This window comes from Rhodnius prolixus, unplaced genomic scaffold (genome assembly GCF_049639745.1).
Source record: "Rhodnius prolixus isolate KJV_2025 unplaced genomic scaffold, Rpr scaffold_9, whole genome shotgun sequence".
Classification (NCBI taxonomy): domain Eukaryota; kingdom Metazoa; phylum Arthropoda; class Insecta; order Hemiptera; family Reduviidae; genus Rhodnius; species Rhodnius prolixus.
In genome coordinates this window covers 8,511,471-8,537,655 of record NW_027411604.1, presented here as the reverse complement: position 1 = coordinate 8,537,655, position 26,185 = coordinate 8,511,471, and the positions used below count along the sequence as shown (strand labels likewise).

General features: G+C 31.0%; 2 protein-coding genes across 11 annotated transcripts in view; one reads left to right on the top strand and one right to left on the bottom strand.

The window, feature by feature from the left end:
- LOC141454155 (uncharacterized) overlaps nucleotides 1-19,519 on the top strand; it is a 32,006-nt gene extending 12,487 nt beyond the window's left edge. For 5 of the 10 annotated variants that reach the window (XM_074128076.1, XM_074128068.1, XM_074128070.1 and 2 more), the window contains 30 exons: nucleotides 2,090-2,170; nucleotides 2,403-2,480; nucleotides 3,246-3,426; nucleotides 3,939-4,142; nucleotides 4,252-4,367; nucleotides 4,703-4,876; nucleotides 5,817-5,999; nucleotides 6,082-6,230; nucleotides 6,313-6,584; nucleotides 6,711-6,841; nucleotides 8,676-8,767; nucleotides 8,871-8,964; nucleotides 9,061-9,210; nucleotides 9,326-9,401; nucleotides 9,846-9,960; nucleotides 10,041-10,141; nucleotides 10,219-10,355; nucleotides 10,440-10,546; nucleotides 11,751-11,871; nucleotides 12,584-12,742; nucleotides 13,136-13,242; nucleotides 13,513-13,629; nucleotides 13,736-13,800; nucleotides 13,900-14,022; nucleotides 14,481-15,198; nucleotides 15,637-15,840; nucleotides 15,916-16,036; nucleotides 16,176-16,401; nucleotides 17,095-17,414; nucleotides 18,371-19,519. In XM_074128076.1, coding sequence (XP_073984177.1) covers nucleotides 2,090-2,170; nucleotides 2,403-2,480; nucleotides 3,246-3,426; nucleotides 3,939-4,142; nucleotides 4,252-4,367; nucleotides 4,703-4,876; nucleotides 5,817-5,999; nucleotides 6,082-6,230; nucleotides 6,313-6,584; nucleotides 6,711-6,841; nucleotides 8,676-8,767; nucleotides 8,871-8,964; nucleotides 9,061-9,210; nucleotides 9,326-9,401; nucleotides 9,846-9,960; nucleotides 10,041-10,141; nucleotides 10,219-10,355; nucleotides 10,440-10,546; nucleotides 11,751-11,871; nucleotides 12,584-12,742; nucleotides 13,136-13,242; nucleotides 13,513-13,629; nucleotides 13,736-13,800; nucleotides 13,900-14,022; nucleotides 14,481-15,198; nucleotides 15,637-15,840; nucleotides 15,916-16,036; nucleotides 16,176-16,401; nucleotides 17,095-17,414; nucleotides 18,371-18,379 — 4,731 coding nt within the window. In that variant the 3' untranslated portion in view covers nucleotides 18,380-19,519. The remainder of the gene's footprint in view (nucleotides 1-2,089; nucleotides 2,171-2,402; nucleotides 2,481-3,245; nucleotides 3,427-3,938; nucleotides 4,143-4,251; nucleotides 4,368-4,702; nucleotides 4,877-5,816; nucleotides 6,000-6,081; nucleotides 6,231-6,312; nucleotides 6,585-6,710; nucleotides 6,842-8,675; nucleotides 8,768-8,870; nucleotides 8,965-9,060; nucleotides 9,211-9,325; nucleotides 9,402-9,845; nucleotides 9,961-10,040; nucleotides 10,142-10,218; nucleotides 10,356-10,439; nucleotides 10,547-11,750; nucleotides 11,872-12,583; nucleotides 12,743-13,135; nucleotides 13,243-13,512; nucleotides 13,630-13,735; nucleotides 13,801-13,899; nucleotides 14,023-14,480; nucleotides 15,199-15,636; nucleotides 15,841-15,915; nucleotides 16,037-16,175; nucleotides 16,402-17,094; nucleotides 17,415-18,370) is intronic. The other 5 variants (XR_012458485.1, XR_012458484.1, XM_074128069.1 and 2 more) reach the window with 5 other exon arrangements.
- Nucleotides 19,449-26,063, bottom strand: p24-1 (transmembrane emp24 domain-containing protein). Its single transcript, XM_074128105.1, has 3 exons — nucleotides 25,746-26,063; nucleotides 25,046-25,291; nucleotides 19,449-21,529 (listed from the first exon to the last, which is right to left on the bottom strand). The coding sequence occupies exons 1-3, from the start codon at nucleotides 25,899-25,901 to the stop codon at nucleotides 21,296-21,298; spliced, it is 636 nt and encodes a 211-aa protein (XP_073984206.1). The 5' UTR covers nucleotides 25,902-26,063; the 3' UTR covers nucleotides 19,449-21,295.
- Between the last annotated feature and the right edge of the window lie 122 nt (nucleotides 26,064-26,185).

Here is a 26,185-nt window from a genome sequence, read left to right as displayed (position 1 = left end):
TTTTATTATTAAAAATTTAATGTTTGTATGTAAATAACTGATTGAAGTAGATTAATTTAAACAAAGAAAAAGGAATTTGCAATAAAAATAACAGCATTTATGTATTTATTTTTGAAAAAGAGAATTGATTGCGTCGATGAACAAATATAAAAATCAACAATTCATTCATTTTAATTACATATTTTGCTTTAGATCTGGCTGATTATAGTAATTTATTTATTCAGCTTAGTTGATATTAATTTTTTTTTTTTTTTTTTTGGCGCATCAACAGCTGAGGTCATTAGCGCCCGGAGCTTTTTCCAGTGCACTGCCGGCCTCCGGAAAGTGTTCTCTCGTTACAGACAACACTGTCCATCACCGGACAGTGAGCTGTAAGAAGCTCCTAGGAAGAGAAAATCTAAGGGTCAGCTGCTGGATTCGAACCCGGGACCTCCGCGTGGGAGTCCAGTATGCTAACCTCATAGCTAATCCCTTCCCTCGTCGATATTAATGAATTAGTTTTTAAAATTAGAATACGAAGGTCAAAAAAGAAAAGCTTGGAAAAGCAAGGACGGTTTTCTTAATATTATTATCCAAGCATCGCATTGACAGCGATAAATTCTTTATCCACGCCTTTTATTATGATAATATAAAATATAAAACTATTTACGTTACCTTATAACGGAGGTCAACTGTATATTCAGTGTTGCTTAATAAATTTGTATATAATTCAAAGACATATATGGATCTTAAGGTTTCTATAGCGTCGTTTTTATAGCATGATATTCTGCAAGTAGTTCGTTCTTTTCATAAAAATGAATCCTCGCTTTTTAAGTAGCCCTTTGAATATTATGTGTGTATTTAGTGCATTTGCCTTTATGTATTATTACAACTCACAAAGTAGGAGCATGATTTTTTTTTTTTTAATTAAAAAAGCTCCAAATTAATTAGGTATTATGAAAGATACATGATTATATTATAAATTTAACGTGAAAATTAATGTAAAATAGACAAATAACGCTAGCAATTTTTTCTTATTTATTTCGTAGATTCAGAATTTATTTTCTTAACGTCTTTGTTTTTCAATTGATTCATTAAATTCACTTTGAAAATCTAAAAATTCAAAATTTGAGTGGAAACTTCTGTTGTCTTTACTGTTAACTTAGTATTTGTCTTAATTTACCTCTAGAAAGTAGTTCCTTTTCAAGCTTCTTGTGATTAAAATTTATCTGACTAATAGTTCTTATATAGATATATTGGTACAATTATTCTTGGCTATTATTTTATATCCACGATTCAAAAGTTGATTGTATTGCAAAACTGAACTATCTATTTCAAACGGAGTTGTTAAATGTTAGATTGTAGCAACTAGAGATGTTGTATTATACATATACAAATACATTTTTGGCTGCATATAACCACATGTAAATTTAGTGTTAGTATTCTATTTACATCGTCGTTTCCATTATGTTCTTAATATGCAGTTCTATCACGACTCGATTGTTAGAACAAATATAAAAGAAATGAACCTATATTTATTTTCTTTTAGAACTTAGGCGTGCCTTCAGTTTTACGTTGGTAAATACTCCTATATAGTTCAGTTAAATTTAGCTTAACATTCAAGTTACGTGTAGAAAAATATTTTTATTTTTGGAAAACTGTGTTGAAGTACGTTTAGGCAAATCCATTTTTAAATTAATGTAAAAAGAATAGCAGAAATGCAAAAAGAAAGTAGGTTACTAAATTTTTGGTCTTTAAATCTTCAGTTTGAATAATGACCAACTAGATTCTACACAACCAACTAATGTAGTAAAATAATTTTTTGAGCAATCAGTATTTTACGAACTTTAGTTGTAATTTACAATATAAAAATGATCTTAAAATTAGAGAAGTACTTCTTGACTGGTGTGAGGGTGACTTCGTTGGTATTAGTGTCACAAAAATTCAACTGTTTCGTTCAGTTAATCAGTTCCGTTCACCTTGTTCAGTATCTGACGTTAGTTAATCGAATAGATATGAAACATAACTAAGATAAACTCTTACCTTCTAATGGCCATAAATGAATTTAAATAACTATAATGAAAAGAGTTCATTTTTTTTGGTTTACCAGGATGTTATTGGGTCGCGTTGGAGTAAGGAGCAGGGAGCTTCGCCCGAAGCTAAGGAGCAAGAGGATACTTCTACAAACATAGTAAGAGCTTTTCCTTTAGAAAAATTTAAATATCTGTTTGTGATAAGTTTTTAAAAAAATCATTTTATAATCTATCAATTGGAAAGTTTTTGCTATTTTCATTCTAACTACTCTAAATTTGTAAAAATTTTAATTCATTTTCTTACACCTTTAAGGCAACATTTTAGACAAAATTTATTCCATGTTAATTGCTATAAAGAACTATTCTTTGAGTAGATAATTTTATTTTCAGGGAAATGATCGGCCTTTAAAACTGTTAGGCCCTCAGAATGCAATGTGCCACAGTACAGCAACTGTCAATTCAAAACCAGTAAGATTTTAGTTTGAAATCTACGTTTTATTTAAATAAGTATTTTTGTAATTAATATAATTTTTAACATGGCCAATAATGAATTTGTTGGCTTCATTGTAAATAATTGCCAATACTGGGAACATTTATTTAATTCTATACAATTTTGTTATATTTATTTAACATATGCAAGTAAATAGCTTTATGTATGAAATAAGATAATGGGTTAAAAAAAGTCGTTTAAGTTTTTTGAGAGAATTCTAGATAAGACTGTTTACTTCTTGAAGATTTTAATGTCGTACACGCTTGTTTTCCTTAGTTCTCACAGTTTTCGATTTTCATTCAATAACAAAGAATAGATTTATCAGCATTGGTAGAGAATTCTTACATCTATACTTGCTAATTATGAACTCTTAGCCTTACTCTGGCCTGGTGTTTCCGAATTGCGGTACACACATTCTTTAATGAGCCCAAAGTTTTATGGACCTCTTAGTGTTACCACCTAAATGCTCGGGAATCCAGGCGGGAAAGACCTTGAACTTTTTGGCCATCACGATCTATTAATTTCGTTTTTATATATTTCAGTATTTTCAACATGTGATTTCTTTATGCTACGAAATCCATTTCTATAGAATTGAATGATAAGGAGTAAAAGTATTAAAATATACTGGGACAACATTATTATTGCAGTATAACAATTTATGTTCCAATATTTTTTACTTACTGAAGGTAATTAATTATTTGAATTAATTTGATTTTGTAAATAATGTTTATTTTTAATCATAGGGAATATGTGATGGAGGCCTTAGCTATAGCTATAGTTACAGCAGTGAACAATTGGGCACTAAAGTGGAAATGGTTTACAACTTACTTTCTATGCTTGGCACACATGATCGAGCAGAAATGACGTCTACCCTGTTGGCAATGAGTAGTTCGCCTGACAGTTGTAAAGCTATGAGGCAATCTGGTACGTCTTCAAGGTTTTTTTTTTTCGTATTACCCACAGTTATGAAAAAATGTTTTTATCCTGATTAGAATATATTCAAGATATTATTATGAAAGCAGTAGATATGCTGAATTAGAGTGTGTGATAACATCTTTTTCTTTTTCGACAAAGATTAGTGAGTCTTTTGAATGACAGTTTCATGGAGGCATGAAACATGGCCATTATAAATCCTCTTTTATGGGTATCAATGAGAAACGAAATGCCAGCAACAATAGTTTAGTATTCTCTTTTCTAGAGTGTATCTGCCGCACTAGATAAATTACATTCCATAGGTCTTCAGACTATAGTAAAACGTTTGCCTGAAGACTCTGTGGCCAATGCCGAAAAATAAACGTCTTCTAATCTTGAGCCTTAAAGAAGAAAATAGTCTGCATAAGAAAGCAGCTCTTTCTTCTTTTCAATTTGGTTTCCCATCTCCATAATTAACGTTTACACTTAACAAATATTGCAAATAATTATTTATTTGGCTTCAGGTTGTTTATCGCTGCTTGTGCAATTGGTTCATTCGAGTGGTGAGAGCAATGTAGTGAGACAGCGTGCAGCACAGGCACTTCGGAACATGGTATTATGTCATAGTGATGATAAAAGAGGACGAAGAGAAGCGCGTGTACTTAGGCTTTTAGATCAGATTATTGCCTACACAGATTTACTGCAGGATGATCCACAGTCTCATACGGGTAGAGGTTATTTATTTATATTCACCTCTCTCATTTTTTTTGTCCAAATAAATTACCATTTATTAACCATTTCCTGTGTTTCTTACATGATATGTTTTCTTGATTATAGAAGAAGCTCATCCTGGACCTGCAATAGCAGCGTTAATGAAATTATCCTTTGATGAAGAACACCGTCTTGCTATGTGTCAACTTGGTGCACTCTATGTCGTCGCTAGGCTTGTTCAGGTAAACCTTCCATTTTGTCAGTACTCTAGAAAAAGCAGTAAATAGTTTATAGTTGTAGCAGTAAATTAAATATTGATTTCATGCTGTTAAGTTAATATGTACTTATGAAGATGGATCGTTACACGATTCTCAATCTAGAAATCATGGAAGTTTCAATAAACTTATAAATTTACATCACTAAATTTTCTTGTTTTTAATGGTTGATACAGATAATTCGTATTATTCGTTATCAGATGTTAAACACTATTATTGAAAAATTGTTTACTGTACGATGTAGTTGACCCTCTATCTGAAAGATACTTTCATAATTCTTGATAAATTATATTTAAAAATAGGTTGAAGCTGGTTACAATCTGGACTGTTGCATCACATTAAAACGATACGCAGGTATGGCCCTCACCAATTTGACATTTGGAGATGGAAACAATAAGGCATTGCTTTGTTCAATGAAACCATTCATGACAGCTTTAGTTGCTCAGCTTTCATCTTCTAGCGAAGATCTCACACAGGTAATTTGTTAATACAAAGTTAGGAAATATTCTAGGGGTTTCTAAAATAGTAGACTGTTGATACTTCAAACGAATTAAAGTAGCACGAATCTTTCCCAGATATGAGGATGATATTGGTAGTAGAAAGAGTATTATTTATCCTATCAGGTTTTAGATTTAATTTTTCATTAAAACAAAAAAATTGGTAATCTGTACAACTTATGTGAATGTTGTTTGAGAAAGGTGTTTGTGACCAGCACATCGCAACAAGGAAAATAGCATATTATTGAATCATCATATTTTGGTTAAGGTATCGTACAGGTACTCCACTATAGATTTGAACCAAATCGTTATACCGAAATGCCATTTTACTATGTTGGTTTCCCAGTTTTTTGGAGTTTCACGAAAATGGCTCCAAGGATTTTCTTCGAACTTCGGGTACTAATTGCATAAATGTTTGTAACCTGTATTCTTTTAATCATTTTTTATCATTTATGTAATACTAACTAGGATTGAAGTTGCGAGAAAATAGAGCCCTTAGTTAATTTTATACGTATTCCTTTGATTTTCTCTACAACAAATTTAACTGATCTCTTTAAACATTTTATACTAAGTTTTACCTTTCAAATTTTTAATTATCAATCAGAGAAGACGAAACTTGCTATTACTCATGAATGCTACTGTTAATGTTATTGTTCGACGTTTACGAAGTTCTTCGACCAAATAGTAATAAAATTCAGGGTTTTAAAACAAAACTTCTTACTTCTTCAACTTATTTTAGTTCTGTTTTATATCAAAAAACTTCAACCAAGATATTTTACATCAATACTGCAGTGGGTGCTTAAGCAATCTGGAGACTCAGCTCAAAATTTCCTTGCCTTTTCTTATTTCACTCAATGACGCGCATTAATATACTGATTTAACTGTAAGACCAATAGTTGCTTATTTTATCTATCTTTAGGTGACCGCAAGCGTATTAAGAAATTTATCGTGGAGAGCTGACGCTACAAGTAAACAAGCGTTACGGGAAGTTGGCTCGGTCCCGGCACTCACGAGGGCCGCTATGTCAGCCACAAGAGAACCCACTCTGAAATCTGTTCTCTCCGCATTATGGAATCTATCAGCGCACTGTAATGTCAATAAGGTTTGTATTCTTGTAGTAAATGTATTTTTTTTTTTTTGCATTATAATAGAATTCAATCATTTTACAGTGATTTCTTTTTTAGGTTGACATATGTGGCGTAGAAGGGGCATTACAGTATCTTGTTGAGATGCTGAACTACCAGTCTGCTTCTAAAACTTTAGCTGTAGTGGAAAATGCAGGTGGTATACTAAGAAATATTTCAAGTCATATTGCTGTGAGAGAAGATTACAGGTTGATTACTTTTTCTTTATTCTAACATTATATAAATTAATTTATTGTGTTATTTTCTAAGAAAAATTTATTTCCTTCATAGGAAAGTCTTAAGAGAACACAACTGTTTGGCAGTTCTTCTTCGACAGTTACAGTCTGCCAGTCTAACAGTTGTTTCTAATGCTTGCGGCACGCTTTGGAATCTGTCAGCTAGATGTGGAGTTGATCAAAGAGCTCTGGTATCATTGGGTGCTGTACCTATGCTTACGTCATTGGCTCATTCTAGACATCGAATGATTGCTATGGGCGCTTCAGCAGCATTAAAGAATTTACTTCCAGTTAGATTAGCCCAACAACAGCAACAAGCACCTGCTGGTAAATAATTTCCTGTTTTGAGTTCTTGATTGGTGCATTATTAGCGATTTGGGTACTTCATCTCTATAATTACTCTGCTTAATAAATAAATAAAAATTAAGGATTTATTTTTTTTTTTATATATAGGAGGAGCAACACTACTTGTACGTAAAAGACGCGCTTTAGAAGCTGAACTGAATAGTTCTCTTGCTGAAACCTGTGATAACATTGAGCCATGCCCGACTTGGGAAGCTGATAGAGATGTAACCACTCCTCAGGTTAGTTAAATTCAGTTTATTACAAAAATATAAATAATCTTATCAAGGAAATTTTGTTCGGAACAACTCATAGTCCACTATCTCGTCAAAAATTAGAATAAATGATAGTTTAATCGATGTCAAGAATTTGACTCGATTGCAATTCGTCGTCTTTCATAAAGTACACAAAGTAGCTACTGTATATATGTATCTTTATATTACAAAATAAAACATATGTTTGATTGTTTATTTTTTTCCCCTAAGAGATCTTGATATTTTCTATGTTAGAAGGTTATTATTAAGAAGGAAACAACGGATGTTTTATTGAATTTAGATTCCTTTTTTGTGCTTTTTTTAGTGGCTACTTTTACGGTTATTATTGTAGAATAATGAAAAGTTGAGTTTAATGGATAAGATTTTAAGAGTACACAAACAAATGGCTCGGTTATTAATTGTAATAAAGAAAATTTTTAATGAATTCTTTAGTTCCAATAATCATTTTCTAGAAGTAGGAGAAGAAGTGGTTGATGTAAGTTAAAAAGTTAAAAACAGTTGACATGACGGAAAGAATGTAATTTGTCAATTAAATGTGTAAATGTCCAATTTTTCCCGTTCGTTTGTGCATTTCTTTGCCAGTTGGCTTGAACACGCCTTTGCAGTCCATTATAAATTGGCTTTTCTGGGTAAAATGGCCTGTTTAGATCTGAAAGTTTCCTCGTTTTGGAGTATAGGTCACACAGTGCTCAGCTGAGATTACTGCAGAAGAAATCGGAATACATTTAAAGCTTTCGGCAACTTCTATTGCGGTCTGGTCAATAATGTAAAGTATTTTACAAATTTTAAGGCAAATGCCTTGATACTTTTAAACCTACCATTTTTCCCCCTGCCTAGTGATGATTCCTAAACCGGTTGTGAAGTGAGTTTTTTATAGTTTCAGCTTCACGTAGTGTCTGAAGTTTCCGCTAGCCAACTTAAGCTTACTTTTTCTTATTTTTATCCCTCGGCACACACTCGTATCTTGAAATTTATTTCATGATCGCGTGTCTAATCTTCAAATAATTAATCAATATTATAGAATATTTAGGCGAAATTGGCGATTTTATATATTACTTTCACTTCTAGTAAGAGAAGTCATTGTAAGAAAAGAAAATTGTTTGGAAGTTTATATACATAAATATAACAATATCTCAACAACAAAAAATAATCGGAAGCTTATATAGGTACTAAGTACTAAGCTTATATAGGTATATAAGTACTAAAAATTAGTTTTTAGTACTTATTTATGTATTTTGAGATGCTAATTGGACTGTCGAAGTTCTAACATTAATTTTTCCTCTTTTGTTGCATTTTTTTTTTGAAAGATTTCAACATTTTTCATTTGTTCATTGCTTACATTTAAAGCTACTCTTTTGTCTGAAACAGTTTTCAGCAAAATTAAGAAAGGCACGTCAAGTGGATGAGGTGATTCGGATTACTTCTAAAGTGCAATTTGTGAATTGCATGACCTTATTATTTAATATTAACGAAGATTGCTTAAATTCTGAGTTACCTAAATTTTTTTTTCGCCATGTTCTTATATAAGAACCATATTAGGGCTTATTAACAGTTTAGCTTGAAACATTTTCGTAAAAATTTATTTTGTGGTGACAATGCGGACACTCTATGGTTTTTAACGACCTATGTAAACTTTAATGCAAAGAATAGTTCTCACTAGCTATCGCCAATGAGAGAGTAACAATTTGAGAATGAGATTAAGAGATGTATGAGTTTTTATCACCGTCTTTCTAATAATTTACGTGATTTTACAGCTTACAGCTTTACATTCTTTACAGCTTAATTTATGTGCTTTGTTTAGGTAAACAAAGATGATTGTGATCAAATCAATCATTCAGTACAACAGATGAGTTTGGAAGAAGCCACAGAACAACCAGTTAATTATAGTCTTAAGTTAGTATATGCTTAATTAAGTTGCACTTTTTCAGAGAAAGTTTTGCCTTAAATTTTGTTCCTTATTTGTATTGTTTACATTTTTACTTTCTAATTCAATCAGGTATTGCGAAAGTGAAACGAAAGGAAATGAAGCGGATAATGACGCAGTTAACTATAGTATTAAGTTTAAGGAAGCAGATAGTTCTGAACAGAAGGTTATTTTTTTACTTATTGCAATGAAGTATAATTCTTTCCTTTTATTTTTTTTAGTTAATTTTTTTATTATAATCTAAATTTTATTTTCGTTTCAGACTTATACTTCTTGTTTCAAAGAGGCTGTAGTTCCTGAAGGAGATTATGCAGAAACTGATTTAGATCAGTTGACTGATTACAGTTTAAGATACAATGAAGAAGAACAAACAGAACAGTTACCCGATTCCAGTAACACTTCAATTAATAAAGTAAGAATACTTAATAATTTTCAATATATTTTTAGCAAAATTCCGATGTAAAATGTATTTTAATTAAAATTTAAGCGACCAATATTTGAAATGATAAATAATAAATTTATTTCAGTGCGAAGAAGTTACTGAAAAACCAATTGAAACTATTGTTAGTTCTGCTGAAGCGACACCTAGTAAACTAGATTCAGGTAAAACTCAAAAATAAAATAAATTGAATTCAAACTACAAATAATAAAATTACTTTTCGAGAGTTTTGTGACGTCCTGAAATTTCTCTTACTTTAAATTTTCATAAAAAGTATTTTAAACAAATGTGAAGAAGTTCTTTGTCAGAGTAAATGGAGTAGGAAAGCAAAACAGAAATCGTTCAAGAGATACACATTTACGGTCAAATAATTTCCTTGAAACTCCGCATTTAAATAACATACATAATTCTCTGTATTATTAAATTATTATTTATGATGATAGAACAAAATAATATGAACAAACCAGTTATTATTTTGTTTTGATCGAAGAGTTTCTTTTAGTTTGATTTTTGTATTAATTGCAAAACCCGTAAAAGTTTTTATTTCTCAAAACAAGTATAAAAATCCAAATAATAGTTTCACATTTTAAAAAGGTACTTAATTATAGGGAAAGGTGTAAATCTGGAGACTCCGCTCATGTTTTCTCGTTGTAGTTCACTCGGATCATTAAGCAGTTGTGAACCTCCTGATGATTGCCAGTCATCTGTAGTCAGCGAATTTAGGTATTTTTAAAATTTTATTTCTACTGTAATATTACAAGACTGGTTCAAAACACAGTTTTATTATTCTTTCATACTTCAAGTCGAATAACAAGTGGTGTGATGTCACCAAGTGAAGTACCAGACTCACCAACTCAAACTGTTCCTCCTAGCCCCAAGGTTAAAGCACCTCCACCTCTACCAGGTAATTGCCATCATCGATTGCTTAATCAGTTTCTACCCAATCATACGATTTAAATATTTAAGTAACTTGTTAAATAGCTCCAGTTGAAAGGGAGAAAACAGATAGTGCTGGAGTATTTGATGACTCAGTGGTCGCTTTTAAGGAAGAAAGTACACCCGCTCAATTCTCAACAGCAACTAGTCTCAGTGATCTCACCTTTGATGATGATGCTCATGTGAGTTTCAGTTGTTTGAAATTTCTATTTATTAGTAAATCTGACATTAAATGTAATCTAAGATTACATATTCTCTTTTGACAGGATACGGGTTGTGAAAGAAAAGAACTGGAATTATCAGCTGTATCTGAAGAAGAAGACGAACATGTCCTAGCTGATTGTATCAGCATAGGAATGCAGAGCAGTAACAGGTAAATTATTTACATACCGTAATCTGTACTTTATTAGTATTAGAACTCTACAGAAATATTGTACAGGTACTAGTGTCTTAAAATTGAAGCTCAGAAGTTCTCAGGGGAGAACCCTTGTGAGGAAACCCTTTAGTATACGCAACCTACTTTTACTCATACTTCATATCTCAGATCTCATGCGGTTATAATTGTCCAGAAAGATCTTTGCCATTCATAGAGCTGGAAATTTGCTTCAGAGCTTGGCTCTGCTGGTTTCATCCTTTTAAGCTCATCCTTAAAGATTCGGTTCCCATTAAATGGGAAGTACCGCCTTTCCAGGGTTTTGTCTCTTTATATCCTTCAAATCCTTAGGCCCTTTAAGACATTTGCGAATCGTGGTTTTAAATTTCAGATCAGAATTTTGGTAAATTCTGGGCTAAATTTACTCTGTAAAAAAGTTTGTCACATTTTGAGTTTAAGAATAACAAAAAATTATTACTAAGAACTAAAGCATTATTGGGCCTTTTCAAAATTATAGGGATAAAATGTATGACGCATTAATTTTTAATTTTTTAAACTCTCGAAATAATCATGGTTTCAGAAAAGAATTTTATGTAAAGTCTAAACTTCAGAGATTTTTTGAGGCATATATTGGATTAAATACTTTTTGTACGTATTTCATTAAATATTATTGCCTTCATTTTTCATTTTTCTTTATTTTCGTTAATAAGCTTAGCCCCCTAAATGGTTAAAGAAAAAAAAAATTATTTAAAAATGAAAGCACACATAAAATTACATTTGTTGTGTTGGACCATGTCAAGGAAGCCATATCATGAGCACACCAACCTAATTATTTACTCAGTACATGACACTTTAAAGTAAAAGTACTATTGGATTTTCTGGATAAAATCGTATGAGAAATATATCTATAAAGCAATGAATAATATCTTGATAATTGTATTGTTTATTTTTATTATATCGTTGATTGTTTATCTTAAATTAAATACTAATGAGAATATTGTTACAAAACAAATAGAATTTCGTTCAAAGTAAGTTTAAAAAAAAGGCCTTTTTGTAATATTTGTTCACCGAAAGCTTAAATATTGTTTTTATTATTGTTATTTAATAATTAAAAAAAATTGAGGTGGTTTTATTATCAAAGGATTAGTTATTTTGTGAGAAAGGATTGTGTTTTTATATCAGTTGTTTTTGTTGCCGATTTTAGGGAGCGAGTTGAATCAAGAGAAGTCTTAGGAGGACAGATTATTTCGGCAGGAAATGGTAGTAGAATACCCAGAGCTAGAGGTATACCAGTGAAAACCTCTGTGCCTAGGCCATCTCAGCACGTATGTAGTGTCATTTATATTTCATACATTGTATATGTGTAACACAATTTTTCTCTATAAAAAAAATACACTTAAAAATAACCGAGAAATAAAAAAATGGTTTAGAAGGAGCAGTCCAGAAGTAATACAAACGTATTTATTGTGAGTTACGAGAACTGTTATCGTTTCACCTCGTTAGTGGGGTTGTAGGAGTTGACCTTAGCTTTGAAAAAAAACCCGTCTTACGCTCTGCGCAGAATCAGTGGTAGTTTCTTTAGGTGACTTATTTTATGTACTTCTAATTGTGACTGTTGTTTTTGAACTATTTTTTAATTTTAGAGCTCTTATTTAAAGAAAAAAATGTACCGAGTATTTTGTAGTAGGCTAGAAATTTGCCGAAACTTCGAATGAAATTTTTTCATTTAATGATTTCTGCATTTTTCTAATAAAATAATTTTTAAAGAAAATGATAAGTGGGTTGGAGTGCCGGCGACGATGCTTTGATAGAGAAGAAGGTGTATATGACATTTTTCAGACAAGCTTTACGTCTAAATATAGAACTAGATAAGAAATATATAAACAATAATATAACTTGGGTGTTACAGCAGAATTTGTGCAAATAAGTTTGCCAATGTTTTTATACATTACTTTTGGACTGCACCCTCTTTTTTTAAGCAGCAAAGCAAAACAAAAAAATCATACTTAATGTGATGAAGTTGTTATTAAATGTTAGATTGAGGAAACCCCTGTCCAGTTCTGTACAGAAGACACTCCTGCCAGTTTAAGTCATGCCACATCACATAGTGAACTTTCTTGTGCTTTATCGGATGCATCTTCCGACCATGAGAATATTTTAGCTGAATGCATACAATCCGGCATGCCACAGCCTCAGGTTAATTTTCTACTATTTATAAATTGGTTTTATATTCGCCTTTGGAATTAAATAGACCTTCTCTTTCTCTCTCACTCACTCTACCTCTCACTCTGTACAAGTATAGATTCTTCTAGTTAGCCAGGTATATTAGCGAAGGTTTGATCTTCTTAGTGGCATCCCAGTTTTATTTACTTTTCTTCCTTTCCGTGTACTAATATTTAATGTGCTGTCTGGTTTGGTTCTTACCATTTATTTTGCTGTTTGATAATAAATTTATATAAAATATGTGAATAAGAAGATGGTTAGTAATGTTTGAGAGACAATGTAGTTTTTTGTTTTTCATAATTTTAAAACTTAGATTATATAAATTATACATATATTGATCAAGTGAATGCAAATACTATGTTTTAGGGTGGTGTCCAAAATCTGCCAAAGAAAGTAAATAAGGTTCAAACTGTGGTTCCAGGTGTTAAGGTATCTGTGGTTAAACCTAGGCCGGTCTCAATTCCTACCTCCAGGTAATTTTAAGAAGTTCTAGTATGACTTTTCGTGTATTAGTTGAGTAATAGAGAAGAGAAATTGATGCCAGTATTAATCTTTTATAATGAATTTAGGACTTATGAGAATTGCAAAAAAGCCGTTACATAGCCAACGTACTGATTTTCAACTGAACTTATTTTTTATTTATTTTTACCAAGCTTTCAACCCAGGGACTACGCTGATCTTTTTAAGACTTGTACCAATTAATTGGAAATTACTATTTTTTTCTTTGCTTTTGTATCTTTTAGGATGAGGCAGTTAGTTGCAGAAGATGAAGTCTCGGTTTATGCAACAGAAGGAAGTCCTGGAAATTTTTCAAATCGTTCATCACTTTCTGATCTTACCATCAACTCCAAACCAGAAAGGTTCTTTGCTATTAAGATTCGCTCTTATTAAGTTATCATTAAGTTTTTTTTTATTAAATTACTAGTATTTTTTCTTATTGCTAGAATTTGTTTTTCTTTTCAACAGAACTGGTATTCCAACACCACCTGTGGCTGACAATCCTTCTCCACTTAGTTCATTAGAACCGGAAGGTAAAGTAAACGGAATTTATTCAATTGTATCTTTAATGTTAAAAAACTTTAAACTCTAAATTATTTTTTTCCTGTGTTTGTTTGGTTTTTTCAATTTAGTATCTGTAGATGAAGGTGAAGCAGAAACCGTACTTTCTGGAACTTCAGCCGATGAAGTAACATTAGCTGATCAAGAAGATCAAGCCTTGCTCATGCAAGTTATTTCGTCCGGCATGCCAGCTCGTAATATTTCTTTGACTATATTTATTATAATTTTTTTTTTTAACTTCACGTAATGCTTCAATAATTTTTTCTAAGTTTCAGCATTTAATTAAGGAAATCACCTTTTGTTAAAAATAGTTCGGCTATCTCGATAGAAATAGTTTAACATAATACGGCCCCATCATAAGAAATACAATTTTTTGATTACAAACGAAATTTTAAGCATATATCATTTAAATTTAGTACATAAGTATTTGAAAACTAAAGCTTAATTTAGTAAGGTAAACATTTCCCCTTCTTCAAGTAAGTAATCCTTTCTATCTAGCCCTGGGGGCCAAAAGTCCTTTACAATTAAGTTCAAGGAATTTAGCCAGAAATAAAAACTATTAAAACAAGTTACCCTTTAAATGCAAGATATGTTTAGTAATAGCTTGATTTCGCACATACATCTTTTAGTATAACGTATGTTCATAATTCAGCTGGCGGAAACAGTAAGATGAAGGAGAGTACAGACACATGGGCAGAAGAAACTCCAAGCGATATGTCATTTCCAAGTATCAGTCTAACAGCTCCTGTCATGAAAGCGTACGACAGTGATGATGAGGACAACACCAGGACACTCGATGACCAAACATTGAATGAATCCAGAGTGATACAACTGGAATCTGGCAAAGTAGCACTTATATCTCACTTGGAGATGGAAAACAGCTGTATAGACATCGATCAAGAACAACCACCTTCCAACATGGCTTCCATATTATCTCTTTCTTGTAGTACGTCAGTCAACGATAATCCAGCTTTTCTGGACAACAAACAAAAAAGAGAATTCAAATTGATGGGCGAGGATAGCTTTTTAGACTGTGATAGTTTGTTGGGTGATTTAGAAAATATTCAGCCTCCATCTGCTATGGACAGCATATTATCACTGAGCTGTAGTATGGACAATAATGGTCCATCTGCAGCTGAAAAGAAACTAATAAATGGTACACATAATTTAAAAGAGGCTAGCTACTTGGAGAATATTAGACCTCCAACTGAAATGGATGATCTACCTGAGTTGGACAACAGTATAATGAGTGTTGCAAGTCTTAGTTCCGAAGTGGCCGACAATGAGGAAGACGCAACCCTTCAGGCTGCAACGCCTCCTCAGCAGCGAAGAATTACTGCTAAACAGCGCAGAGAATTGGGAAAATTCAGGTAAAGCCAATGGTTCAGTTAATATATTAAGTAGTTTTTAAAAATATATTAGTGTGGGAATCATAGAATACACTGATATCTTGATTATCCCATCACCTGAAAGATCTTTTTTTTTAAATTGGACTTAGCTTTATTCCTGTAAAAAATTATATAATTGTCTAAAAGGTTATTGCAATAATTAACAGTATAAGTACATATGGCTGATTCAATATTTTAATTCTGAAAGGTAATTAGTATTGGATTCAGTGAAATTATTTCATCAAAAAATGATTCAAAAACTTTTTAAAGTATTTAAATTCTCAAGTATTGTGTACCTGGGTTTAAGAAAGATTTAGAAATATAATGGGAGTAAACTTAAATTAGATCGATGTTTGCTTAATTATGAATGTGAAAATAAAGTAAGTGTGCCGTAATAAGTGGATAATTTATTTTACATAGGTACAACACTTACGTAATCAAATCGGATAAAAAAACTAATCAGAAAGAAGTTATTGAAAGTGAGGAAAACTTGGAGAATGATTTAAAGAATACTAAAGCTGGAGCGAAAGAGAAATTAACACCAAAGCAAAGAAGACAAGCTGATCGTGATAGATTTAGAACTAGGACCATACATGATGCTCCCGCTCCACCACCGGTTGAAAGGTATTAACTGTATATTTTATAACATTGTAGTACGTATTTATTTATTTTTTTAGTTAATGCAAGAAGTATTCTTAGGCTTTCAAGTATGGAAAGTAATGAAAGTGTACCTGTAGCTGAGTTATCTTCTGAAGTTACCACTAGCAGTGAAGTAGAAGATACTTCACCGCCGAGACCGATTGTTACTAAACCTCCTGAAGTAAGTTACGATAATCCTACTATCTCTCATCTAATGAAGTTGATTGAAATGTGAATCTAGCAAAGATTCACTTATCACTTTTACATGTTTTTGTCTTCATAAATTATTTAATCTTTCGTTCTTTAAATTTACCTTCAAGGTGAAGAGTATTCGTGGAGGTGGAGCTACCGGTGGTGGTCGTAGTTCTATACCAGTTGTTCGGAGTCCCGTGAAAACTAGCGCTTCTTCGGCGTCGGCACCTGTTAGTGCAAAGAAAAAAACTGGAAATCTACAGAGACAGGGTACTTTTACTAAAGACGAACCTACCTCCAGTATACCTGTCCCAATAAAGAAAATTGCATCTCCTGTCAAGAAAGCACCTTTGTGTAAGTTTTTCTTGGTTTCATTTACGATTGAAAGAAATAACCTTGAAATTTTTAGGGCACAGTTATTATAAAAATCTTCAACAACTTTAATGAAAATATTATTATAAAAACTTGAAATGGAATGAAATTGTATAAAACTATTCTTTAAAAACCTGAAACTGTGTTGTAACGCTTTGAATTTTAATGACCAAAAGTTGCGTAGTGATTAGCTTCTAATTCCACCCATGTTCATCCTTGTCATTTGTCCATTCGACAACTTTTCCTGGTCTCTACGTTAACAAAATAGGGATAGAAGAATTAAGATTAAGATGGTGTCTACAGCAAGCTTTTGTAAGTAATTAAACTTTTCAACAAATAACTTTCTAGGAGCAAAAGCATGCTCAGAGCTGTTCGGGAATCTCTTAAGTTTTACATACCGCTTTATTTCTTTTCTTCTATCAAGTTTGAGTTATAATGAAAAGTAGAGTTCTGAACGCTGAATCCTGTCAAGCAATCCATGCCTTTGCTTCCAACGAGTGTTAATTTAATGGTGATATAAAAGTGGAAATTTTAGTACTTATTTTTTAAGTTAATTATATCCATTGCACGATGATCTAAAACTGTACAGCTGAATTTACAGTTGACTGTTGATGTATGAACGTGTTTTCTCCAGTTTAGATACATATTAAACAATGATATTTCTTTGAATTCTAGCTGTCAATAAAAGTGCGGCGGCAAATAACAGCAGTAGCAGTGGTATCGGCAGCGGAAGAGGTCGAGCGGCCAGCCTGCCAACAAAGCCCGGCTATGGTGTACGTACTTCCGTAAGTAATCAGAGCTTGAAATCAGCTTGCTCAGACCAAGCGAGCACCAGATGGCATTCTAATTCTAGCCTAAATAGTGCACCACCAATTAAAAAAGAAACAACATCTAAGATAGCTAGTCTTTGGAAAAGAGTTGATGAAAATAAAAAAAAACAACAGCAAGGGAAGGACACACGTGTTTGGATCCCTCCGGAACCAAAGAGTAAGCAGGTAAGTATCTGTGACCTGCCTCTTTGAAAACAAAATTGTTGACAATTTATCACAAAAATCGTACGAATCATACTTATTAAAGAATTGTGAAAATTGGGACCTCCAAGTGACATAACAAGTACTACCTATTGAAATAATTCTTTCTCTAGGCAGACTGCTGTTTTGAGAATTAGATAAGTTTAGTTTGATCCCCCAGGCACTCAGCCCTTTTTTTTTTTTTTTTTTTTTTTTTTTTTTTTTTTTTTTTTTATCTAAACCTCACTCTTTTATTTGAAAATTCCAGAGTTTCCTAATAGCCAGCCATTTTTCGCATATTATTTCCTCGGATCTTAAGGAAATGTAGGCCTTATATCGCATATTAACAAAAACAACATGCCGTTGCCTCAATCTGCAGACTATGCAGTTTGATGTTATGTTCTTCCCACGTTGTTATGTTTTTGGAGCCTGACGTGCCTACAAAAAAAAAGTAAGATTAAGTTGGCAAGGGCCCTTCCACTGATAAGCAAATCTAACATATTACAGAAATAGTTAAATACAGAAATATCGTTCAACGTCACCTAGTAATTATAGTAATTTGTACAGAAATTTTAAAATAACTTGTATAATGGCATTCAAGTTGTTCATGAAACTGAAGATTGACTTGTGTAGATTTCTTGTACAATATTTTCGTTTTATCCTGATGAATTGGACTTCGGGAGCTCTATATTCTAGCTTAATTGGAAAAAAGTAAATTATTCTCAAAGTAAAGAAATTATGAAGACTTTAAAACTGTTGAAAAGGCCTTTTACAAACCGCCAAAAGATCAACTTCTACATTAAGCAACCGTAAACGAATATTTATATTTTCTTGATCTTGAAGCGAGCCAATTCAAACAAATGATCTCTCTTTTTATACGAAATTAGAGTAATTTAAGTTTATTATTTTAGAATATTACTTCTTTCTTTTTTTGATTGCAGGTGGCTTAAAGAAAATTGTACATAATAAAAAGGAGGTTTTCCTTAGCCATTTTCCGCCTGCTACAAAACCACAACTTTAATAAAATCGACTTTAAAAAGAACAATCGTATGTTTCTTGTATAAAAATTTATTACTTAGTGCTTTTAAATAATATTTTAATTTAAAAAATATATATAGTAATAACTCAATCTTTATTTAATTGCATTCATATAACAAAACCATAAAAACCCTTAAAAATCTAGGTTTTTTTTTTAATTGGTTTTTTCTTTCTCTTGTTGAAAAATGGAAGTCATTTTTTTTGTTCATATTGTCATTATTAATTTTTGTTTTTGGAATAGGTGCAGTTTAAAGATAATACACTAAAAGTGAACCATTAATTATATAAAAGAAATTAATCCAAAGAGCTGGTGCAATATATTTGACGAAAATTATTATAAAGGCCATTTTATTGCAGCTTTGTCTTATTATTTTTTTCTTGAATTTTGTTTTCTCTATCTCTTCTTTAAGATAGTTTGGTTTTAATTTATTTATTTTTTTTATGTATCAATTAGTAGTACTTTTTTGTTTTCTGTTTCTTTATTTATATTAAGTTATCTTTAACATCACAGACTGCTTAAATTATAAAATTTAAAAATTATAATTATATATTTTATAGTTGTCTTAACTTATTTATGTATAATGAAGGAATGCTATAAAAAATTAATTAGAAAATATATAGCAAGAAAAACTGGTATTAATTTTAAAAAAATATAAAAAAAGGATGATTATTACCTTTATAAGAATTATTTGTAATTCGTATGTTTTATATTAAAATAGATTTATAATCAGTTTATTAGGTAAATAACCATATTGCTAAAAAGAAAATTGTTATGTAATCTTGGAATTCCTCTTTTAAAAAGATTTTTTAATCAAATTTATTACCCAAGTTTTTTCCTCCAAAAAAGTCGAACTTTTTATTGTAGAAATATTAAACTTGAATTTGTTTATCGTAAAAATAAATATTCAATAAAAAGAATTTAAAAAGATTGTGTACTGCAGGTACAAGAAAACAAACCATTTCGTATAAAAAAATCTTAGCAAAGTTTTCATTTTTCTTTTTTTATTATCATTAAAAACCTAATTTACAATAAATATATACAAAGAAAACAATTTTTGTTTATTTTTTTTAACCATAAATTTCAGAGTATACACTGTTTCCTCACAAGGAATAAGAATAAGTAAAATTCCTTTTAATGATGCTGTTTAAGAGGTCTGTAAATATATATATATATATTTCAAGCTTTTAAATAAGATTTAAGACATATCCAGAGGCACCTCAATTTTATAAAATTGTACTTATCAAATTATTGTAAGATAAAATTTTCTCAGTTATTGAGAATGAGAGTGTAGAGAGAGGGGGAAAAAAATCATGAAAGCAGTTTTTTTCTTCTATGAAAAAATTAGCCCCGATTTGGGGACGGAGGTAATAAAAAAAATGAAAGCTCTCATACAAATCTGTGAAATTGCTACGATTTTAAGAGACGAACAATGAAATTGGGATACACACACGTCCAAAATCGTCCGAAAACAAAATGAAACAAACTATCACGTAAAAATTCTCTTCCTGACGATTGGATACCCTCAGCCTTAAACATTGAAGACGTTCAATATTCGGCGCAAATAAATATTAAAGACAACGATAGTAACACGGCAACTTGGCCGAACATGTCACAAAACTTTATTATTTACCATTAAATGTATTACTTCATTGTATTTTTTATTAATTACAGGTTTATATTTTTACATTTGGGCTGTACTGAATGCATTTCGAAATTTTTAAAATTATATATTTTTTTTTTTTACTTAATTTATTAACATAGAATATGTTTTTAAGAAGTGAAAAATGTGTCCATTTTAGAAGCAATAATGCGATTATTTCAGTCAACATAACTTACAAAAGCTTAATTTTACTAAAATTAATTAGTAATGTTAATATTTCTAAACAAGAATTTGCACAGGATGCAAAAATAAATACAAAATAAAATTAGAACAAAAACTGGCTCTCAGGTATCAACGCTTGCTGGAAAAGGTATTACTTTATACTTTAATTGATAAAAATAAATGTATACAAATTTCGAATAAGCAGACACTAGTTCAGCAAAAATTTAAAAAAATATAAACTCTTAAATCAATAAAATACATTACGGATATGGTTCTCCACTTAATTTATTAACATAGAATATGTTTCATGGTGACACATTTCCAAAAAAAAACAAAAAACTTTTTTTGTTGATTGAAGTAGGTACCAAAAAAAAAATGGTGATCCTTAGGCATTTAAAAATTAAGACATAATATAAATTATTATTGGATAAATTCAAAAAAGATTTACTGAAATAATGGGAATTATATTTCGTACACATGGGGAAGGAAGTAACTACACTAAATCATAAAATTGGTAGTAAAGAAAGAGAGCAATAATACATGTTCTTCACACTATACTCAATGGAAACTTTATACAATGCAATAAAAAAAAAAAAAAAACAGTCAAGTTCACACATAAACACAAACACAAATCGATTTAATCTTTGTAAGATCCTTCAAAGGCATTAAAAATGTGACGGCTATTAAATAATGTCAATCAATTTTTTTTACCAATGAAACAAAAATAATTAGTAAGCAATAAATATTTACCAAAAAATTGGATAAATGGATTCCCACTGTCCGAATCAAAATAGAAAAGTAAACAAAAAATAACAATGGGAGCTGTATGAAATTATTTGTAAAATAAACAATACCCACCTGGTATCCAATATGTATACATATATATTTTTTTTTTTTTTACACAAATTAGTATAAATTACAAATACACAAGTTTTTGTTTGCTTAAATTTGAAACAACCTAAAGATTTATAAATAAATTAAACCAATCTCAAAACAACATTCTATTTACATTTTCCTATATTGACTTGGTCGTTTTTCTGAGAAGAAATTTTTAAGAATACAAACTTGACCAATACCAACGGTTAATATAGCTATCGTTTCCATCAATGACCACCAAAATACTCTTTCATTCAAGTCTTCAGCTCGCTTCCTGCCTTGTGCCTCTCTTAATTTGTGTTGAGTTTGAAAATCGGCAACAGTTGTCAAAGATTTATGAATAGCTTCTGCTGAAGTTTCCATCTGCAATAATAATTAAAAGTAAATACAAAAAAAGAAAAAAAAATGGATTATTAAACCAGCTGTAGTGAGAGTCGGCTTGTTTTCACGGCTGTTAATCATTTTACAATACTTTACTCCTTGCCAACGTTTTAGTTTCTGAGTCATCAAATTACATTGAACAAAACTAAAAAAAATAAGTAAAAAATCTTAAAATGTTCAAGGAGTACAAAAGTTGTACTTTAAAGAATCCCAATCCAACTAATCCCCCCTTTATAGCAGTGCCAAACTACAAAAAAAAGAAGAGAAAATCTCACAAAAGCGTGAGGCCCAACTGATAGTGAAAGAAAAAGTTCTTTTCATCGACCAAAGGTACAATCCGCGAAGATCATTGTGGGAGAAGGTAACATAATGAAGAACTGTAAGAACTGTACAAGAAATTTACTAAGATAAAAGTCATTATTACACCAAGGCTCCAATAGAACATTAAGTTTTCTTGAAAACTAGAATTTTTCCTAAATAGTTATTGGCTTTATTACAATTTTAATTTATTACAATACTTACTAATGGAACAAACACAGGGGTGTAATAAATAAAATAAATTGTAATAAATACAGGAGGGCCTAAAGTATACATCATCAAGGCTCCAAAAAGCAGGATATACATAAAATTTCATGTTGAATGACATTCATGAAAATCAGTTCATAATAATTTGAAACGATTGCACAACTTTCCCTTAGTAGATGTAAGAGCAGAACCTCGCTTTAATGATACGCAGGGAAGCTTTAACCATCCCTATGTGCTAAATTTTATCGGCTAAAATTTACAGAGTTATTTGTATTAATTGTTTCACGGAGGCCTTAATCGCTCGAGACGTGAGACCCTCCCCTAAAGACGCACAGCGTCGGGATCTCGAAAGTGCAAATCAACATAAAATTTTGAACTTAATGACTTCATTCACGAAGATCCTATAATCCTATCTCTATCTACGTTAATTTGCAACTTTGGTAATTAAGGAGATATTTCTTAATATAAAACATACATAAAGTTAAAGTCCAAAATCCAAAATTAAAGTGGAATACCATTAAAATCCTTTTAATTTATAGTTTTAAAAAAAATAAAATCTAATGAACTCAGCTCAATGTTTCCATTTAAATAATTTAAAATTTCTGTTTCTGATAAAGTGTCTTTACCAAAATAAAGAAGTTATTTAAAACAGTTCACCTACCAAGAAAATGGAAGACGATATCTATTTTTCCTAAATTACATAGTGAGGAAGTATTCATTTTATCTGACATGTAAGTTTTGAAATTCAGTTTTAACAACTTGCACCGTGTTTTTGTCATTAAAACTATTTCATGACTGCCCAAAATTAAAGACAAATATTAACAACGTGGTTACGTACGCATTGCTGGATAATATCTTATATTTCATCCATCTTAACACGTAATCTTGCATCCCTCACCGGTTTCTGACCGTCATCCGTCATCAGAGGCAGATCAGTTAGATATAGATATTTCAATTGCACTTATGCTTCCGTGTCTCGCGATACACTTTGACTGAATGAGGGAGGTTACTTAGTGTGTATGTTATAGTTTATTTTACTCAAAATTTTTTAAGATTCATTACAATTTTGGTGGTTTTGTTAAAGGCCAATCCTCCAAATTTCCTTTCCTTCCAATAATATATTATTACCGCCTTTAAGTCGAGGTCTCAAGTTGATGTAATACAATTTTTCAAAACCCTTGAACAAACTGGGCCACAGCTTATTGCTTTTGAAAATTGACATTTACTGATACTCTACTTTACTTGCTAGGTATTTTTTTTAAACAATCACCAACAAAACGTTAGGCTAATATTGGTTCATTCTTTTAAATTTAGTGTCACTTCAAGGATAACTCAGGGCTCTCATCTGCTTTACTTATTCTCGAAATTTAATAACGCCTTTTCTAATTAAAACATTGTCACTTTAATAGAATGATTAAATTACTCTAAATATATAGGAGGATACATAGCTGGTCTCTAAAATATCATTCATTATTCATTAAATCTGTCCGTTAGGACAGTTGTACAAGGGTTACTTATAAAATCTGCAAACGAGCTTACAAAGCTTAAAAAGATCATTTCACGATTTTACTGACTTGACTCCATTTTATATGTATCTACATCGCATTACTGACCAACACATACTTGAATAAACCACTTGGGTCTGGGCTCCATTTCACAAATATCAGCAGTGGGACGGTGAGGACTGCTAATTATTTTCAATTGGCTTTCCTATTTACGGAAGTACATGAATCCATGTTGATGTGAAAGGATTAAATAAATGAGTTTTCTCTGCTTTTCTTTCATGCGCTTGCTGAGTGAATACATCTTCGCGAACCTTCACCTTCTCTTTCCCATCTTTTTAATCGAGAGAAAATTTTCCCCATCTATCAAGAGGTTTTTGTTTTTTTTTTGTACTGAAAAGCACTCTACGCCTTTTTAACTGACCACGAGTAATCTTTACCAATACAGAACCCTTCCCTACTCTAAGATTTCTTGAAGTTGGTAAAAATTCATCTGACTGGTTACGGACAATAGACACTTTATGAAGAATCTCTGTGTTTCGGATCTTAATCTTCAATAATTAACTGAATTAATCAATTTTAGCATCCAATACTTCTTTACAAAAAGAAGTAATCACTTCTTTGTTGGAGAGAATCAACGATTCCAGAAATATGAAGTTTTTTCTATTGTAGCTTTCCTACAATCTAACTATTCTTACTAAAGCTTCATTTTTCTCCTGAAGCACATCAGCAGAATGTTTCAGATTTTAATTTTACTCGTATTACATATTAATATGATTTATATGTATTTTAATATTACATTTTTCAGCCAACTCCCTAGCATTATTTAAAACACTAAAATGCTCTAACACGCTTTTAACGATTACTTTCTTACTTTCTATGCTGCATACTTGTATCATGACTTCTTTTTCAGCACAAATTCTAATGTTACTCTTCTTTTCACTCAATCAAGCCAATAACGATAGCTTTTTATTCTTTAATTTGGCGTTTCAACAGTCAGCTTGTTGCGAAAATATTTAAAAAGAAAATTCGGCATTCATTACTTTACTAATTTGTGTGAAAATGTTGAGAATTCATTACTAAAACAAGCGGCATATTCCCCTGACATGGGCGCCACAAATGTATGAGAATCAAATTGTGATTTCACCTGACGATAAATTATTTCTTTGTTAGGTGCTTCTAAAGTAACATCTACATCATAAGAGCTTATGTTCTTTGGAATAATAATGTGGAATCCAAAACATACCGAAACTATTATTATTACAATTTGACATAGAATTGGCAAAAAACATAAAACAAAAAAAAACTTTTTCATTAAACAATACAGTTTGAATAAAGACTTTTTTACACTCACCTCTTTAACTTTCACGCATTGATAAATATCCCATAAAAATGGCAACATATTTTTCCTCTTATTAGTCAAAACTTCACAAACAAAACTATACATATAAGAACTAAACTGTTAATTTACCTGGGTCATAACTGTAGCATGTTCACCAATACCAGGAAGAGGAGCTTCATCGCCCACTTGGAAGTCCATATAGACTAGTTTATGTGAAAATGTTGAGAATTCATTACTAAAACAAGCGGCATATTCCCCTGACATGGGCGCCACAAATGTATGAGAATCAAATTGTGATTTCACCTGACGATAAATTATTTCTTTGTTAGGTGCTTCTAAAGTAACATCTACATCATAAGAGCCACCTGTGACAACCTAAAAATAATCATTTTGATAAAATTATGTATTCGTTTGTAGTTAAAAAAACTCCTTAATATATGTTAAAACAGAATACAAAAGTGTAAAAATTAGGTTCAAAATTTCTTACAATAAGAAAGCATCAATAAGTAAAATAACTACCTATCGTACTAACCGGTGCACTTTACTTGATTTAGTATGAGCATATTTCTGTATGTAATATTAATTTATAAATACCATCTCTTTAGATAGTAAATTATTTAAATCCAGATAGAAATATAATATGTAATTTAGTAGTAAATTTATATGAAAAAAAGGAATTAATAGAGAATAAACAATACTAGTATCATCTACGAAATATGAGCAATCGTTATCAATTGATAACAATATTCAGATTTCAAGATATGAAAAAATACTATGTACATTTGAATATGGTAGGGCTTATTAAAGTTTCATACATCTTATCTATTACCTGAAATTCTAAAGTTGTCGTGGTGTTCTTTTTAATTACTTCAAAAAAACAGTCTTTTGCATTATCAAGCAACTCAAAGGTTAGTTCCACTGATATTACCAATTTTACACAGCATAAAAGCACAATAGCTAAGCGCATTAATTTGAAATAAGACATTCTTGTGATTCATTTAACTACACATTTGTATGCCACGTTTCAAAGCTGAAGTAATTCTAGACTTACTATCAGCTATTAAACAAACTCCAGTAACCCATTCCCAAGAATACAACCATAACGTGGCCGCCGTGGCCGGAAATTTCTTAGTCAGCTGATTTTTAAAATAAATTAAATCAAATTAATAGCACTCGCTTACAGTAAATTTGAAAAATACTTTAGAATAAATAAAATTTATGAAACTAAAAACATAGTATAATTTAAATTTGATTATTAAATGTAATTGG